The sequence below is a fragment of the Sturnus vulgaris genome, chromosome 15 (assembly GCF_052056855.1).
Source record: "Sturnus vulgaris isolate bStuVul1 chromosome 15, bStuVul1.hap1, whole genome shotgun sequence".
NCBI lineage: Eukaryota > Metazoa > Chordata > Aves > Passeriformes > Sturnidae > Sturnus > Sturnus vulgaris.
Genome location: NC_142257.1, coordinates 16650787 through 16670922, shown reverse-complemented (window position 1 = coordinate 16670922; position 20136 = coordinate 16650787). Strand labels below are relative to the sequence as shown.

The 20136-nt window shown below is 37.2% G+C and overlaps 2 protein-coding genes across 3 annotated transcripts in view; one reads left to right on the top strand and one right to left on the bottom strand.

Moving 5' to 3' along the window:
* Positions 1-7515, top strand: part of INSYN2B (inhibitory synaptic factor family member 2B) — a 28901-nt gene extending 21386 nt beyond the window's left edge. For both annotated transcript variants that reach the window (XM_088173842.1, XM_014887686.2), the window contains exons 3-4: positions 2252-2326; positions 5658-7515. In XM_088173842.1, the coding sequence (XP_088029968.1) occupies positions 2252-2326; positions 5658-5844 (262 nt within the window). In that variant the 3' untranslated portion in view covers positions 5845-7515. The remainder of the gene's footprint in view (positions 1-2251; positions 2327-5657) is intronic.
* The window catches only part of DOCK2 (dedicator of cytokinesis 2), a 156640-nt gene that overhangs the window by 81381 nt on the left and 55123 nt on the right, over positions 1-20136 (bottom strand). Inside the window, exons 26-27 of the mRNA XM_014887685.2 lie at positions 19115-19263; positions 12896-12988 (exon numbers count right to left, since the gene is read on the bottom strand). Of these exons, the coding sequence (XP_014743171.2) occupies positions 12896-12988; positions 19115-19263 (242 nt within the window). The remainder of the gene's footprint in view (positions 1-12895; positions 12989-19114; positions 19264-20136) is intronic.

The following is a 20136-nucleotide window of genomic DNA, read 5'->3' as shown; positions in this document are numbered from 1 at the left end:
TTCAGACTCTCAGATTTCAGAGTGGCTCCCTTCTGCATCCCCATAAAAATGTAAAAAACCCTGTATTTATTGTCAGGATGGTGACACAGGGACTGTGCCAAGGCTGCAAGCAGTATTCATGCATTATTATGCATTATAAATAATAATAATACCAAAAAGGCAACTAACATCTAAAGATTCGACAAAGCTAAAATAGAACTTTAAATGCTTTTATCCTCAAAACAGGTTTCAGAATATCCTAATAGAGCTTTCCAAACTCTCAACAGCATCTCTTACTTACAGTAATTGCATCTAGAACACACTTGAAAGTTCTATTTTGTTGTAAAGTAGCATATCCTTCAAACAATTTATCTTTGAAAAACTCAGAAATAAATCAAGAGAATAAAAGTTCAATTTCATTTTTTAAACAAAAAAAGAACATGAAGAGACTATGCTGCCATAAATTTAATCTTTAGCACAGGCATCTCATGCCTGTTGTATTTACTGATTACAATAATGACCAAATCAGGCAATATTCCACATTTCCACAAACTGTGCAACCACCACAACAAGAAGGCTGCACAGAGGGTTTTGTGTAGGTGTAGCTGCAGAAAGAGCCCAGAGCATGAGGCTGCTGTGCTCACACCACCCAGCATCAGGGTTTGCACTTGTTCCCATGTGGGCAGAACTCTCAGGATAGAATTAACCAAGGCCACAACTTTATATTCCCCAATTTTCTAACCACTTCTGAAGGAAAGAAAAAATGAAAAAAAAATCTATTTTGAAGATTTTTTTTCTTTTTCCATGTATTTCAGCTTGGAATTGAAGTTAACTTGTACTTCTGTTGAATAACTTTCCAATTCACAATTCAAATAAGAAATTACACTCATTAAAAAAAATTAAAATAATATAAATCAAGTTAGCATGTGATTTTACTCCATACATATTACCCTTTTTATCTGAAAACATTAACCAGTAATAATGTCCATTGGCTGTTAGCATGAAAATACTTTCATTAACTTCCACTGTGCCCACATAAATTCTTGTTCTATATAACACTTTCCCCATACAATTCAGCTCCAGATACTCTCCCTCAGAGGCTTGTTCCATGTGATTTTCAAGCACCAAATTTGTAATAGCCTGAACACAAGGGACAAAATCCACATAGACAGACTAACAGCAAAAATGCAAAAAATATTGACAACCCCAAAAATTCAGGTAAGAGGCAAGATTCAAGGCAGGGATCCAAATACATCTCAAATTTAATCAGTCATTTTTCTGCTGTAATCTTCATCCAGACACCACCTGACTGTGGTTCCTTAGGAAGTGACAGAAAAGAGCAGCCACTCCTCTCCCCTGCATGCAATTCTCTAGGGGACAACCTAAGTTTCAATTACAAATCTGCCCATAGCAAAGACTAATTTGCAGTGAAGCATGGTCAGATTATCCAGTAATATTTATAATCCATTTCTGCTCAGTTACCGCATGGTTGAAAACAAAAAAAAAAAGTCAAATATCTTGAAGTATCACTCTGAGATTCAATGAGAAGCTTCAATCCACCTTGGCAGACTCATCTCACAGCAACACTGAATGTTCCAAACACTGTAATGACAGCACAACAACGCACATGAAGAATTCCCATTTTCCCCAAAGCAATCAGAAAATTATTTTGGTACCAACTGATCTCCCCTAATTCAAATCAAACTTGTTAAATATAAGTGGTACACTTTCTTCAGACCTAATGAGTCACCAATCTCAACCTGTTTTTAATGCAGATCTCTCCATCATAAAAATATTCCAGCTCTACTTGGTGTTAAGCATGAAAACCCACTTTTCTTGTTTTCTCAACACTACAAATTTGTAACTTATAAGCAGTAAAAATCTGACTTGGTTATATTCAAGTAAGGATACCTGAGAAGGGAAGACTGGAAAGCATAAGGAGAGAGTTCAAACTGATTCAGCAAATTGCAAGGATTTTCAAATACTTGAAAGTGTGTTTGTTAGAAGCAGTCTCAGGTCTCAGTGTTTTCATAACAAGTATTTATGCAAGAACCAACAACCAGAACTCTTACCAGCATGGGTGGGACAGGTGCAAGACAAAGCTCATAGGGTTTGTGTGTTTTTAAAGAAACCTTCCAACTTAGAATTTGATACTAGAATTTTGAGCAGGGCTAACAGCAGCGGTGAACAGAATGGCTTTTGTCGATAAAAGACTCAGAGCTCTGTAGTTGTGTCTGTAACTCCACATCTCATGAGCTGCTGTCTGTTCCAGGCGTAACTTCTACCACACGGGGCAGGACCTCAACAACTGCAGCACCTGCCAGAACACGGCGTGCATCATTTACAGGTACTGACACAGCTCTGTCCTGCACAAAAATGTGCCTGATCACACCTAGGAGATGTCTCAGCTGCCACTCACCCAGTTTTTAAGAAAAGACCAAGTGGTTTGTAAGAGGTGCTTGGTTTGTCCAATTCACAGGGGTGTTAGCTGATAGGAGAGGGGGACTGGATTGGCAGAATTCAAACAGAAACTTCCCTCTAAAACTTCACAGTGTTAATACTGGCATGATTTGAAAATCTGTGATGCCATTTCTGTTGATGAAATTCCTCTGTGTGATACATTTTTTAAAGCTAGGGTTTCTGTAATAATTTTAGATCTTGGAAAAGCAATTCTCAGTTCTCTGAATGCTACAGTTCATGTTAACAAGCAAAACAAACCCAAAATTCCCACAGTTTTACCTCAGTTATTAATTTGAGAGAGTGCAACTTGAGTGTAGGCTAGCTCAGACTAAAATGCAGTTTATGCTAAACTCTTATGGCCAGAAAGCTTTGCAGAGTCATGTTCTGGGAGCTGCACATGTTTCAAATGCTGTGTCTGTGCAAACACTGTAAGAGCCTCCAGCTGTCCAGACATCAGCCCCAAAGCCTGCAGGTACAAAGTCTTGCTTGTGCTGCACATGTGTCTTGTTCACCCAGCAAGGGAATTTATAAAGACATTATTTAATCTCTGCAAGCTCAGTTACGAGGCAGAAAACCCACACCCTGGGTTACTTGATAACATTTGCAAAAATAAAGGGTAAGAGAATTTCTCTTTGAGGCTGAAACCTTTTCCTTCATTTCAAAGAACACGGCAGACTGTTACCTTCAAACAGTTTGTAATCACTATAACTTTAATTTTTTGAATGGAAATAATTAATATGAAATACCCACATGGAAGTGTTTTTCACACTGCATGTTCTGCATGAACCAAATTTAGTAGAGCTTAATAAACTAGACACAGCACTGGAACCTATTGTTCAACATGCAACTCAGTCCCATACTGATGTCCTAAACCTCTGGTAATGAAATTTCCAAGCAATTAACACGTCAAAAATTAAACACCACAACTCCTGTGGGACAAAGCTGTAGGTCTTCTTCACAGCCCCATGAATACACTGGGAAGTTACACGACTTATCCAAGAGCATAGGCTGTATGCATTAAAAAAAGAAAAAAAAAAGGTATTTCCTTTACTTGCTCATGGTCTCTGAACAAACAATCTCTGTGTGTTTTATGGGACTAGACATGCACAGGTCACTCCTTAGAATTTATAAACAGACCACCCTTGACCGCAGGGTCTCTTTGGAAAAATACCCCATGTTTTTAAATGTACATGGTTTCAGTGCAGGATAGATCTTGAACAACAAGCACCATCATTCAAAAGAAAGAACAGAGGATGTAAGAACACATTCAGGAGACTTTTTGATTTACCAGGTACTTTGCAACAATAATGGCACCTGGAGGCTCACACTGCAATGATTAATAGAGCATGTACAGAACACAGGTGCTCTAAAAAGTTTCTACTTTTAAGAGACAAAGAGGAAACAGTAAGGAAACAATAGTTTTGGATTCACAGAGGTGTTCCACAGGATGTGGTCAGGAAAAAACCATTCGGAGTGACTAATATTTGAAGTTCATTAGCCAATATTCTGAAAGAAGCAATTGTTGTCAGTGTTTGCTCCAGACAAACACGTGCAATTCCTGTGTTTTATGTGGCCTGAAAAGTCCATGCAAGTGTTTTCCCCTAAGACAGCACCACAGTTGTGATTAGAAAAGCAGGTGTTTTTTATCTTGCTCCCAGTTTTCCTGCTCTTAAGGAAGCCCACTCCTGAGTGCTGTGCTGCTGTCACTGAACCATCTTTATCACACACAGCCCCCGAGTCAAACAATGCATTAATCCCACAGAAATCCCCGTGTGGATTACACTGATCACTAAAGTAATAAAGAGCTTTTCAGCCTAACAGCGACTGTAAATTCAGCTTTATTAACTACCCAGCAGGGATTCCAGGCTTGGGATTTTCCATCTAGATCATGTAATAGAAATGTTTGTATTGTAATAAACAAATGCAAGTAGCAACCACAGCCAGTTATCGTGGGCAGTACTGAATGAAGACTGAATTGACCTCTTGTCTCTGGAGATGATATCTCCAATATTAAATTAAAAACTCTGGAGAAGGGTGGAGAAAAGGAACACGAGCAGATGCTACCCTTAAGTATTCTATAAACCCAACATTTCATTCTCCAGTGCCCTTGCTCTGTGAATATTGAAAGGCATTAAGTTGCAGTTTTAGTAATAACCTGATGAAATGCAAGAATCACTGATTTTATATCACTTCCTTCTGCATTTTTATATTTATTATGCATTACTGCTTTTTCAAGAGATCCCTCTACTCTTTTCTAAATGAAAACAATCCACCTGCTTTCTTTTTATCCATTGAGTTATTTAATGAAAAATCCCAAGACATGTGAAGTAAGGGAAACAATCTTCTAGCTAAATTTTAACATACTATTTGATAATGTTTATGGATTTTATATGAAAATGCAATTAAAAGTTTTCAGAGATTTGCACGTTTACTAACTTTACAGTTTTCTTCTGATCAGTGTCAAAATCAGCTTCAGGGTCTTGCAGTGACATCCCAACCCCCTTAAATGATGCTCCTTTCCCCCCATCATGGCAAATGCAACCTTTCCACTCTCCCCTAAAACCTTCACAGCAGACACAGCTCACTCTCCTGCCCAGAAAAGATGATTGAAATAAGGAAAATACATAAAATACTGCTTAATTTCTACCCACACTGATTCTTTTGAACCTTGCATTTATTTCTATGCACTCATCTGCTGTTATCTAATTAACATCTTGGCTCTTGTTTGACATCAATAATAATTAGGGCTTTCAATTGAGGAAATGAGTTCTATTTTACTTAACTAACACCACTTACCTACTGGCTTAATTTCATTTTTTTGTTCCTAGCCTGTGTCCTAGTGGGAGACATATTTAAAAAAGTTAAGCATGTGAGAGTTTTTAATTATGAGCATATGACACTTAGATTATGGGATCAAAATTTGTCCTTTGAACAAAATGTATTGAAAGGTCATCGTAGCACATTTTCATTTTTGTCCCATCGCTTTGGGCACAATGTTGGAGTTCTTAACTCACATGAAGTAAAATTTTTCGCTCAAAAGAAAAATTAAGAGGTGAACTTATTTTCAAAGGAGAAATCCCTAAACCCCTTGTGTTTACCCCAGGCTGCATCACTGAATAACACCAAGTTATTCTGATGAGGAAGCAGCCTTTGATATGTTCTTATAGGGGGAATTTCTCACTTACTAGCATAGGTCTCTCGATTTTTTTTTTCCATAGTGTAGAATATGACTTCAGACAACAAGAAGGAAGATTTCATCAGATTTTGAAAACACTGGACAATGCAGAGCAAAATCCAGCTTCAGCTTCACCTCAGAAGCCACCACCTGATCCTCCAGCTCCCGAGAAAAAGGAGTTAAGGAGAAAGACAAAAAAGGTGAAAAGAAAATGCTTCTGGTGGATTTGACTTCCTCATGCATCCTTTTACATTTCAAAAGACACTAAAACAGAAAGAGCTCGAGAGCACACACCTGAAAATGTGCTATTATGAAATCACAAAGGTTAAGAATGTTTAATTAGAGTATCTGAAAAATTAAAATAATTAAATTAATTTAAATCAGCTCGCTGAATAAAGGTGCATGAAGGTACTATTTTCAAGAAAAGAAATTGTTTCTTTCAAAAGGAAGTTCTCATTTTTTTCCAAGGACACTTTCATATGCTTTGTAAAGACTTTTTTTCAACCTTCCAAAAATAACAAGGTTTAAATCTCTACTTTAAAAAACAACAGTAGACAAAGCTAAGCATGTCACACAGCCTTCATTTCCCATTTATTAGCAACAAGGACTAAAAGGAAAAAAACTTCATCGAGCTTTGAACAAACCACATCATCAAGAACAAATTCAGGGAAACCTAAATTGTTCAAAGAAATCTCTTCTCAAAGGAGACAATTATAGTTATTCCACATCCCCACTGAAATATTTCTGTTGCTGTCATCTAATATTGAACAACAAAAGAATTTCAGGTTAAGTTTTAATTCTCCTTTTATTTGTTCATTATAAAAAGCCACTATTTAGATGTTTTCAGCCATTGAATGGACTTCTCTGGGAAGAATTGAGGAGTTGTAAAACAAGAGAATGTCACAGTAACTCTTGACTTAAACCCCTGCTCAAGCAAGGTCCAGTTCAGTGAATTTGGGATGTGAGCACCTCCAAAGACAAGAATCCTCAGCTCCTTGGGGGAGGCTGTTCCAGGGTTTTCTCCTTACATCGAATCTGAATTTCCTGCATTCTGGTTTGTGTCCAGTACCTCTTGCTCTGTCCAAGCAAGAAGATCTCCATGGATAATGAGACCTCTCTCCTTCCCTCCCAAAAGACTGAACAAATCCAATTCCATCCCCTCATCTCCCCTGCTGCAGCCACAGCCAGGAATCCTGCTGCTGTCCCCCCCATAAGCTGATGTTTTTCATACCTGGAAGCCTAAAACTGGACACAATCAGCACAGAATTGACTCAGAAGTCATCACACAATTGCTGGATAAAGAGGAATTCCTATTTTGGCTGCTCTCTAACTGAATCCTTGCCCAGTCTATCCATTTATGACCTGCATTGTTGTACCAAAATATCCCGAGTTTTTTTTTTTCGCCTTAAGATGTAAATTAATATATGATAAAAAGTTGAACATAAAAATAATATTTAATGAACTGATCTGTATAACACACAGACAAAAATTTATATATTCTGAAAAGATTTTATCAAATGTCAATGCACCTACTCCTTTCCTCCAAAAATTCTCAAGTTACCATTGGCACTGGGTGTGCCAATGGAACCCAATTTATGATTGGTGATCCTATTATTTTACTCATGAAAACATGGTCACCTTTCATATGGGGAGCAGGGGGGGACAAGGTTTTCCAAAGCAAGTTGAGTGGAATGTACTGCAGACCTTTTCTTAGAAGTGGCCCTGGTTCAGGGCATTCCATAGATTAATCCCTGCATCTTATTTTTCTAAGTCATCTTGTATTAATTGTGCAACATTAGTTTTAAATGTCTGTACACTTTTTGTACACTTCTGTGTTCCTTGAATTCTTAGGGTTAATTACACGTTTGAAAATACATTAAAAACAATTTTGCACAGAAGAATTTTGTCTGGAGGAACTAATTTCTTTATAAAACAAGTATTTTAGAAGAAAGTACACAATATGCTACGGCTTAATTTATCAAAATTCGAAAGGAAATAAAAAACATCTTCATGTTAATATCAGTTAGTACCGAAATGATGGGAACAAAACTGCTGTTATTTTAGAGGCTTTTCAGAAGGAAATTAATTTTTTACTAAAATGTCTGTAGATGCCTTTAGTGAGAGAGAAAAGCTCTTCAGTAATAGGTTGTGGTTATACAAAAATAAGAATGAAATTGCTCCATCAGAACACATCACTATGTCACACTCAAGTACATGCACTGCCTGTGCTGCTGTGCCAACAGAATTCCTTTTTTTTGCATTATATATTATATATATTATCTCTATAATTGATGCAGTGAAGGATTTATTTGGCTATAAGTTATTCTTGTGTATTAAAATATCATTTTAAGACCAATGTCCCCTGTGGTAAAGTATAATAATAAGCAACACCAAGAGCTTTAATACTGATAAAAACAGCAAGTTTTTTTTTCTGTATTGAACCCATTTTTAATAATTTATGATACAAACACAATGTTTTTGCCTTTTCTTTTGTTGGCAAGTTAAAAAAATGCTCATTTTAAGCTATCTGACTTTGGGTTTACCCACATAATGCATATGATACCTTCAATTTATTTTCAAAGGATCCAGATGATTTAATTTAAATAAACCACAGCACTTTGGTTCACCACATAGCACCAATCAATTCCTGGGGTCAGGAGAACTATGCAAAACAGAAATACTCTTTTTATTTTAAGAAAGCCTGAACAAAGGTAGCTACAAGTAAGGCTCCAAGTCTTCCCTATGACCCGAAGAAACATCAATACTCATAAAAATCTGGAATACACTGATTTAAGTGCTCACAAATTTCACATTTTAACGTCTGATCTTGATGGGCTTCAGAACCATAACCAATTTTTAATCCTTAATCCCCCAGTCACAATTAAATTCCGTTTTCTAGATCCTGATTTGGTGGGTTTTGGTTTCTCTCTCAGTCAGTAAAGCCTGGATCAGCCACGTGTGGAGATGAAATTCTGGTTTGTTTTTTTTTCTGACCTTTGCCCATGGGGAAGCAGGGGAGGTTCCCAGGCCAGGCAGGAGCATCCACTGCTGTGCCAGCCCTCCCCTGCTTCCCCAGAGCTTTCACCCACCCCCTGCACCCCAGGCACCTTTTTCCTGGACAGAAAAATGGAATTCCAGGGCTGTGGAAGCACTTTCCCTCAGGAATTTTTACCCCCACTCATTCCCACAGGGCTTGACACTCACGAGGTTTTCTACATCAACCCTGAGAGAGAAGAGTGGAACAAAAAGTTTCAGTGCCACTGAAGGGGGGTGGTGGGGAGGTGCCAGTCCTGGAGACACCAAGGACAGGAGCAGGGTAACCCAGCTTAGCTGCTGGTTTATTTAGGCTTTAAAATGTGCATCTCTTAGCAACATAAAATAATTAAAGCTTTGTAGCACATAAGTGGAGAATCTTGGCTGTATGAAAATGTGATGTGAAAGCATTGGGGTTTTTTTTTTTTTAATTGTTTAATATTAAAAAAATATTTTAGTAATTAATTTTTAATTCCTATTATAAATAAAAAATAAAAAAGTACCAGATACACACTCTGCAATTTATAGTGTGGAAAAATATACAGGAGGAGCAGTAGAAATTGGTAGACTTTTGGAAGATAAAAGTATGGCTACAAAAAACTTATCTAGTTTACAAAATAACAGCATAATACCCCAAAGCAGCTCCCAGAGCAGGAAAGAAATGCTAAATACAAACACATTCCTTAATAAAATTGAAAAATAACACATAAACCCCCCATAAGTTGTCAAAAAAAAAAAACCCACCAAAAAACCCAAACCACAGCTGCTTGACTGCACTTGATTACAAAAATATTGGGAGCTTCTGAGAAATATATATTTAAATGACAAATGCTATATATTAAACATTGCACAAAATGCAGTATATTCCCAAATTACTGTATTTGAAATTGTTGTTTTATGGAGCCAAACTAACTTTCTTTAAAAATTAAAAATGTATGAATAAAATACTGATTTGTCTCCTGTAACAGCAGTTCATTTAGGGCTTCTGATGGCTCTGTGCACTGTAATAATCCTGCCAGCACAGACACACAACATTTTCCTAATTTGATCTCTAATGTATGTTTTGTATATTTCCAGGCCCTTTAAATGTGACGTTATCTTTTGCAATAAAATGAGATGTTTTTATTAGGTTTCATTAGGTTTTATTAGGGAGTCAATTAATAATAAACAACATTCAGATTACAAAGGAAGGGAACAGCTGCTCTTTGGGAAAAGAAAAATGAATGGAAAACTAACAGGCATGTCGTGGAATCATTCTGCAACATTTCCAGGTAGAGCAAGGATGTCAGTTTGAATACAAACTTAATACAAAAAAGCTGTAGCTTTTAGTTAGACCATGAGTATATTTGAACAAATCAAATTCTCCAACCATGGCAGCTCTGTAAATCGTTTCTATGGTCATTGTCTGCTCTAGAGTAGCTTTGCTTAACAGAGCTCACAATTTGTTTTCGGCAAAGTTTTATCTGTACAATATTATATATTATAATATTTTATATATATATAATATTCTATTATATATAAATACTGTCTAAAAACATCTCTGTGTAGCATAGCTGCCCTTATTTCATCATAGTAAAACTGGTATTGTGAGCAAAATCAAGATTGGAAGTACTAAAGGAAACCTTTAAGGTGCATATGGTGGATTTATGGTATTTCTATTTACCCCACCAAGCCATGACTGAAAACAAGTATTTCTGTGTTCTACATGGTTTATAAATTTGATTTCTATAATTCCTGTAGGAGGTATTCACTGCATGACTATGACCTTTAACTAAGAGCCTAAATCTCATGAAATATTCAAGGTAAAGCTTGAATAACCAGTTTCAGACAATAAACTTGTCCCTCTTTGTGAAAGTGAACAAGCACTTCTACAACTACAAACAGTCAAGGTTTTGTGGGGTTTTAAGAGAGAAAACAACCAAGCAGCTGCTAAAGCCTTCAGCTGCTAAAACACCACAGTGAAGGCAAGAATGGCATTTAACTAAGTCTTCCCTGCAGTAGCTGCAGAGAGCCAAATTACCTTTCCACCACCACCTCCTTCTCCTGGGGAGATGATTTCTTTCTGAGCCTGACTCTTCTCAGTAATTACACGAGCACAGCTCCCAGCAGGCACTCACCAGCTCAGCCCCAGGCACAGCCCTCCCCTGCCCTCTCCCTTAACTGGCATCACAGCACGAACAGATCCAGGCAACTGCAAACCCACATCTCTGCCAACAAGCTAGAAGATTGTGAAAAGATCACCTGAATATGAAAATTAACCTGTTTATCCCTGTCAGAAAGCAAAAAAAAACCCCTCGGGTAAGTCAAATCCAGTTATCTGTCAGGTGCAAGGCATTTAAACTTGCAAGGAATTACAGGTCTTGTGAATTATAATCATTGTTCTTATCAGCACAAATCAGCTATAGCATGACTTTCCTCAGCACCTTCCAGTTATAGTAAATTACACTGCAGAAGTTAATAAAAATACTTGCAATATTCACAAACACAGTAACAGATTCAAAATGTAAAGAGTAGCCTGTCCTGGAAGTGATAGATTCAGCCCCATTTGAAAGGTCCCTTGTACCTGTATCACCTCAGCTACACAGCCCAGCTGCAGAAATTCCACATGTCCCACCTGGCCTTGCAGGATTCACCACACTTTCAGCAACTTGAGCTCATCTAATAATTCTTGACTATCTGCTTCATATTGTAAAGATCAAGCATTCAGGATTTCACAGCAAGTTTGGGCCTCTCAAAAGTGTTAAAGCAAACCTGAAAATTAACTTGGTGAACTAAAGCGGCACACAAAGCATGCAAAAAGCTTCTTTTCCCAGTTTTTTCTGACTACAAAAGACTTTTGTTCATTAAAAACAAATTATTTGCATGTAAAAGGTTATTCTGTTAAGAAGTGTGGCTTCAGCTGTAGAAAACGTAGCAATTTATTGGAATTCCACTTTGAAAAACCCCTAAAATGCCCAATGTACACATATGCAGAGGTGAACATAATTAGAAGCATGAGAACTGCATTTCAAAATTCACACTGAATTTGTTCTTTTCAGGTTAAAACAGCTGAAGAAATTACAGTAGATGAGAGGGAGAAAAAAAGAAAAAAAGAAACAGATTTTCCAAGCCATTTCAATTTACTGTAACCAGCTTGTTTCCTACTGGTTTCCTAATGGATTAAAACAGCTTCGTTTTGCTTTTTCATGTGCTGTTTATGGCACCCAGAAATGCTCCTTCACAGACTGCTTAGCTCATGCACAACACTCCTATCTTGCTCTCCTTGTAGGGAAAACATTTTCCAGCACTCTGGAGAACTGGAAGGGTCACTGGTCTTCATTCCAAACCATTTCCTGATGTGACCGTGGCTGTGCCAGAGGGTTCCAGAGGAGCAGCAGCAGCCTGGGGTTCAATAAATCTGCAGAGATGCCTCAAACGTGCAGATGTTCCACCAGGGAGTTCAAAACAACCACTGGCAAATGTTTCCTCTGAGGAACTCCATTAGTCTCCTCCATTATTAGGAGGCTAATCATTAGGAGGCACACATGCTCTGGTTGGCAATGATCTAAAATTTTTATTTTCTGATTGAAATAAGCAGGGCATTTTAAAAGGCACACAATGTACCTCTTGTGGGCAAAATCATCAAGTAAATGGTGCTGTGATTTTGTAGAATAAAATAAACCTCCAAAGACAAGCCATTAAAAACCATCTTCACATAAGATGGGAACAGTCTGAAGGGCAAGCTCCCAATTCCTGATGAATTCCTTGCATTCTCACAAATAGTCCAAATCCATAGAAGTGCTCAAGAGATGTGTACTTAAATATGAATAAATTGCAGAATCTGTCCTCGAATATAATTCTTAAATCATGGAACCTCTATAAAAAAAATCTCAGGTGAGTGTTTAGTGCCAGCACATGCCCAGGTTTTTTTTTTTTAGTTTTATTAATACAATTTCACTTTAGATTAGTTGAAATCCTCTTTTCAATGTCTTAAACCATGCCCTTTATGCAGGTTTGTAAAACTTTCTTCTTTTTTGCAAATATAAATTAACTTTCTATTTATCATTTGTTCCCTTAAAGAATGTTCAACACTTATACTACACTGAGACTACGGTGTCACAGCTGAATGAAAACAGAGTAAAGCTTGAGACTCTTTAAATTAAAAAAAATAATTCACAAAGACTCCACAAATGCTATATTTGCATTTTTTTCTAGGATAACCATAAAATGAGTTTCAAAGCATTGAAAATGCATTAAAATATTACTCACAATTAATGGATCTCGTCCCATTGTAATAACAGTTCTGTTCACTGTGCGTAGTAACTGCACCATTATTTCTTGAATATGGTGATAAGTTGAAGCCTGCAAATGAAAAAAACAGAGTTTTGATATTAAAATCATATCTCTTTGAAAAGTAAAAAGAAAACCAATTATTTCCATTTTGACAGTTCAAGTTGTACAATATAACAGCCCTATTGAAAGAGCAACACTAATTCTTCTTGCTCACACTGCTCCTTAGTTCCAGCAATTCCAGTGAATACTCGAGTCCAATTTCAGCCCCATCTACTCCACAACTGGTTTTTGGTTTCCAACAGTCACTTCCCATCTGTCACTCAGAGCAGTCCTGTTCTCCCCCCAACTTAGCCCTGGTAGAGTTAATGTGGGGGAAATTCTCTCACAGCTGCCCACATCTGCCAGTGCTCTCAGGGCAGGCTGCAGCCCAGCAATGCCCTTTGCTGGCAGTCACAAACAGAGCTATTAGAGGAGAAAGTTGTCTTCATTCAGCTGAGCTGCTCTGGGAGGGCACAAACTGGGCATGGTCTGCCCAAATGCTGCTCTTATTGCCTGAAGGGCATTTGATTATTTATTCTAAAACCCTGAGCAAATGGGAATAACTTTCTGTTCACCAGTTTCACTGACCTTACTCTGATCACTTGACAACTTGGGAAACCAGCGTGCAACAAGAAAGAAAAAGTCTAAACAAATTTCTAGCAGAAAAGGATATTTAGCTTACACCAAGACCCTTATTTAATGTCAGCTATAGCATGGAAAGGACACCACAATCACAGAAGCCGTGGTGAGTCTTTATAATATTTTAGGTAGCTGAGCCCCAGTTCAATCCCAGGAGAAACTGCTCCAGGGTTCTGTTTTTCCTCTGAGTCAGCCAACATCTTCTGTTTTTTTTTTTTCTCCTATTCTGGTTGCTCTGGGTCAGGCTACACACCTTGAAACAGAGACCTTCATCACCTCTGGCAATTTATTTACTGTTACCATTGAGTCCTGCATCCTGTGACAATGACACACACAAGCTAAAGTGATCTCCTCACCTGTCACAGCATTTCAGAAGTTATGTTCTATAAATGAACAATGTAGTCACACAATAATTTGTGTTTGGTGTTTCCTTCTTTAAGATTTCACTTTCTCTGGTACAGTCCTATGTTTATAACACAACTGCAATTGTGAGTGGCTGTACAGAAGACACATTTGTTGTTTTTATAACATTGTTTACCACTATAATTAAAAAAAATATCATCAACATCCCAAACTGATAAACTATGTAGCAGCACTTAGCACAGGGATGTAATTTTTTCATTAGTTTCTCTTTTTTTTTTTTAAATTCAAAGATGAGGGCTCATATAATAGAAGTTCACTTCCATATTTCAGTATGTGCTATACCATAATTAGTAACAGTTCAGAACATTGCATAATGAGTTTTAACATTTAGCCCTGACTCCATCATTAAAGATGAGCTCTATTCTTGATTCACAAGTAGCACATAACAAACCTCTCTTGGAAAGACTATTACATATGCTTAAGCACACAAAGGTTATTTTCTGCTTGACCTTTCAATTTTCAGAGAAATATTAGCAAATGAAATAAAATGGTTTTTCTATGAAACTGAGACTCTCTTTCTTCCTGATAATCTAAGAAATAATTAGGCATTCAATACTGACATTGCTAAATTAACAAAAATTGTTTTCACACATTGTCAATACATGAAATTTCAGCTTTTATCTTACAGCTTCTAATTTAGAAGATAGTCTAAGAACCAACTGCAACATGAAACAAGCTTTTTGAGATCATATTTCTCTTCACAAGGATGACATGAGAAAACCCACCATCATTTGGCTTCAGTCCATTGATTAAGCATAAGATTTTTTTAGGAGCTAAATTAACTACTTGTATCATCTATAAATGTTCCCTTGGAAAACCTTAATTGTACTATTCCATTTAATTACATATGGTGATCAAAAATGTTTGTCTTCCCTGTTGAGAAGATTTGCCAAAGCATGGAACAGCCAGAGTTCATGCTCTGTAGGCAGGTCAGCAGGAGGGAGAGTTCTCACACAACTCAAACACCTCCAGCTTCCTTGTTGGGCTGATGGACAACATAGTAGTTAATAGAAAATCCAAACCAAACAAAATTTCACTCTCTTTCAAAAATATCTGCACAGAATAAAAGCAGACAGTGTTTGATTTAGCTTTCATCTTCTATTTAAGCTACTCCAGGATTGGGAAAAAAAGCAATTCTGTTTTTCAGAATCAGAGTCAACTCTGCACTTCAGATTCTGATGGAGTGTTCATTTATTTGGACAGTGGCACACAGGACTCACTGAATGGCTGCTTGGGAATCACAACATTACACAAGCTGTACTTGAGACACCCACTTGGAAACACTTCTGTCACTTCATTTCAGCTGTCCCTGCTCTGTCCCCTCCCAAATTCACCCAGCCCTACCCTCCTCCCTGCTGTGGGGCTCAGTGACAAACACACCATTCAGCAATAACTAAAATTTCATTGCTGCACTATCAACACTGTTCTGGTCACAAATCTAAACCATGGCAGTGTCTGGGCAGCCACAGAGGAAATGAGCTCTGCACCAGCCAGATCCTGTGTGCTCACTCTGCTCACCCAGTTCTGTAACTTCTATTCCTTCTTTGACACACATATAAATAAAGGCACATCTAAAAGGATAATAATTTCCTTTTTACACCATAACTCATAATCCTGCATTGTTCTGACTGAAAAGTCCCCACAGAAGACCTTAAGATAATCGGCCCTGAAAGAATATGCAGAATTCCTGACTACATTCCTTTGAAATTCTCTTTTGCTAAAGCCTTAAGATCTGCCATAAATTAGGGAAATGCTCAAAAAATTTCTTTACAATTCTAAAATGCTTCCAGGCTTGTTTGCTAGTGTTTGCTAAACAGCTTAAAATGCAACTGCTGCCAATTACTGACAGTGCACAGAACAGGAAAAGATTCTTTATCTCTCTTGCACTTACAGTCTTGACCAAGATTTCACTGTAGATTCCAAGAGAAAGCTTTTGCCATTACATTTAATTTTGTAAGCGCTATAAATAAAAAATTGTTCTGATTCAGTAAATATTAAAACATAACATATAGGTCAGATCAGAGACGAAGTCACCTCATGAGGCACTGCCAGGTTGCATGAAACAAAGTGTTGCAAAGAGGGAAAAGGGAAGGGGTTTTAATTAAAATAGAAACAAACACTGATTTCACCGTGACCTTCATCAATGACTTACTTGCAGTTCTGAGAGTTAAATGTATTTCACAGGTGCTTGAAGCACAATCTCAAGCTACGAAGCTCATTTCAGACATGATTAAGTCAAAACAAGGCCATTTATGTCCAAAAGTTGTTTGCTTGAGAAGAATCTTAAAATCAAACCTAAACGTCTCACAGAGATGCCCAACAGTGACTGTCTAGTCATAAAAATAAACGCACAAACACTCCACAAAACAGAGATTTCAACATGCTGGCTACCTGCAGAACCCAGCAGCAGAAGAAAACAGCATTTGAACACAAGGATCTGATGATTCCCACGTTCCCACTCACTAAACAATGTGAAGCAAAACAGCAGAGCAGAGCTGGTAATATAAAAATATTCTTTCCTTTGACAAAAGAAAATGCATTCTTCGAAAATTCTGTAACAACTTCAAAGATCACTTCACAGTATAATTTTTCACCTTATGAAACAGAATGACTACAGCTGTTTTTTCTCACCTGTCCTTTGTGTGCATTCTATTTCTGGTGCCTTTCACAGAATAAATGCAATGCAAAAATACCAAAGTTAAGTTCCCAAAAAGTTTTTAATACTAGACTGAAATCAGGTTTCTCTGCTGAGATGGAAAAAACAGATGGAATAGGCACAAGACATTGGTGTTATTAATATTGTAGTGTGATTCTGCTACTAAAGGCTGAAGCTCTCTCCTCCAGCAGGCCAAACCATCCATTTTCTTAAAAAGAAGCTAAGAAATGGAGGGAATGAATTGTTGAATAGAAAACTGCATTCATCTTGGGGTTCAAGTGTATTCCCAGCTGAAATAATTTGGTTAATTACCAGACCAACTGTCTGTATCTAGATCACACTGAATAAAAGCATCCTAAAAAATAACTTAGCCATATGTGAACCCTTTCATTTGCCTACAGGTTACAAAGCATTTACTGCTGCAAGGCAAATACAGCCTTGAAACAAGATTTCTCACTTTAGCTGGAAAATAACCACGGGTGTTACACTCCAGAGAAATCTCTAGGGGCCCTTGAAGACAAATCACAAAGTGTGATCCTCGGATGCTGCTGTGCTCCCTTCCTTTGCTCCTTTCTTCTCCTCCAGATGAGTCACCTCAATAGAAGATTTTCAGTACTGAGCAGGATCAGTGTTTGGTTAAAAAATGAGATAACAATCCATGGATTCCTCTGTCAAGGAAGGAAAAAGCTACGAGTGATGCCACACATTTGCTGTTGTGGTTACAAAGCCCAGTGTTACAGTTAATGACACATGTTTAATATAGTCTAAAATCCGTATTTTCTCCGACCAGAAATTGTATTGCCAGAGGCAGGCCAGGGCATGGACTCTCTACAACAGAAGGATCTGGTTCTTTTGTTGATATCCCAGCTATTTTACAATATTTCTTAGGAATATGATGCCTCTAGAGGGCCCAGCATGTTCTGCTGGATTTAAACTTCCCCCAAGGGGCTTTTCTCCCTACATCAGAAATGCATCAGTATTCCCTGCAAGCACAAACTGTAGATAAGTGTGACCCAAACATCTCACAGAGAATCCCCAGCTTACCTTCCTTGACAGAAACTATTGCAGAAATGCCACTTCTGTTGAAGTAACTAATGCCAATACGTGTTTTTTAATGTATGTGCTTTAAATTCTCAGCAATTCTTCTGCTGCTCTGCATAATGTTCTCACTCACACAAAGATGAGCTACAAACCCATATTTTCAGTAGGTTTTAATGAGTCTTTTACATGTCACTAACAGCTGCTATGAACAGCAACTGTTAAATTCAAAAACAAACTTCATTTATGTGGTACACACAGAGGAAGTATTATTCCATCTTTCTTTGCAATCCTGTTTTACCTTCTAAAGGATACAGTAACAAAACTGGTTATTTTGCATTTTAGCCTTATGAGATGATAACTTCAATTTTTGCCCTATCACGCCTTCACCATTTATCTTAAGAATTACATTTCAAATTCAAATGTTCCAATATTTCTTTTGTATCCCCTCAGATAAATCCCTCCTGCACTGCTTAAGTCTAAACCAATGAGGCAAATAGCTCATAATACACATGGAAAGACTGCCCTGTGCAAACTGAAAAGCCTCAGCAGTATCAAAGATTTTAAGAAATCAAGATATATGCTGTAATGATTTCATTTACTAGGAAATGATCCAAGGAGCCACAGTGAAAAATTCAAATTCAAATCCTGAAAAGTTTGAACACATGTATCAGAAAACTATAGTTGAGGAAAAATCAGCAGATATTCACAAGTTAAAGAAATTACAGCTTTCTTAATGTAATTAATTATGACGCTTTCTCAGAATAAATTCCTCTAATTATTGAGAAGCTTCACTGAAAAACCTACTGCTCATTAAAAAGTGAGGGGACTGAAAAGTCAATTCAACATTCTCTCAAATGAGGAAAACAAAAAGAACCACCCAGATGAAAATTTCAGTGTTCCAAACTTTCAGAAGTCTGATAAAGAAACTAGAGTCTCCAAGTGAAATATAATAAAGAGCAATCTGTTTTACTCAGACCTTGCTGAGAGCAGAAACCACACCCTGCAACATTAGTACAGTGAAAAGCATTTATTTCAGGAACTACAGAAGTTTCTATGATAGGAGCAAGATGAAGTTTGAAATTTATTCTACACAATTAAAATAATTCTAGAATAATCAAAAAGTTGTGGTTGGAAGGGACCTTGCAAGGTCGTGTAGTCCAACCCCCTGCCATGAGCAGAGACATCTCCAACGGGATCAGGTTATTCAGAAGTCAGGATTCATCTTTAATACCTCAACTGACCTTTGGTTTAAGTTTATGAAAAATAGGAGAAAAGTTCAATTTGCCACTGACTTGTACTAAATATTTGAAAGAGATTAATCATCATCAATAATTTACTTCCTAATCAGCTCAGGCTTTCCACAGACTTGGGCTCTCTTCATCATCATCAATACTTACAGGGTCTTGACAGCTCAGAACCTCCAGGATGCTATTAAGTAATTCAACACAGTACTTCCTCTCCTGGACCTGGAGCTGCTGATCCTCCTTCTGTTCCAGTAATTCCCTCAGCTCTTTTGTAATCACAGGAAGCAGAATGTCCCTGCATTCTGAAAGAAAGCAAATTATCTTAACAAATATAAATGAAATACTATGTGCAAAGAAACCCTCCCCCAAACAGGGAAACACAATATGATTTAACAGCCACAGTCCCAACATGGAATTGTTGATTTTCCAGTCGTGCCTTGGGAATATTTCAAACTTGTGTGGTATTTTCATAAGTCAACAGTATTTTCATATATAAAAACCAAAAGTTCCTGATAGAAATAATTTTCTTCAGCTATATTCTGAATGTTATTCAGCTTATATCAAACACTTGGGGACAAATTACTCACTTACATACAAAGCACCTTGAAATTAACTGTGTTTAAGTAACGACAGGATTTTAATGTAAGAAAATTACTGTATTTATTAACTTTTTTCTGAAAATAAGTCTCAAACAGCAGAACAGAACTATGTGTGTAAATTTTGATACATATCTTCTAAAGGCACATAAAAAATGCAGACAAAGAAAATGCTCTAATGAAAGGCCTCTCAATCCTGTGATAGTGAGACTTGTGCATACATTCATCCTTATTTAAATTTAAGGACACAAATATGAAGTTACATTCCAATCTCACATGTACATTGACGTTTTAAGAGAGAGGTGCTTATAGGAAATGTCAGGAGCACAAGACACACAAATTTGAAATAACTTTAATGACAGCAATATCTATCCAGGGATAAAAAAATATACACTTTTAAAAAATAATGATTTAGAGCTCTTGGACACACAGTGCACTCCCTGATAAACAAGTGCAGGGTGAGACATGGTGAAACTTTATCTAAGGTGATTTACAACAAGTCAGGGGCTTAGAATCCCCCCAGAATAAGGGGGTTAGTACAGGAAAACAGAAGGGAAAGGAAAGGAAAGGAAAGGAAAA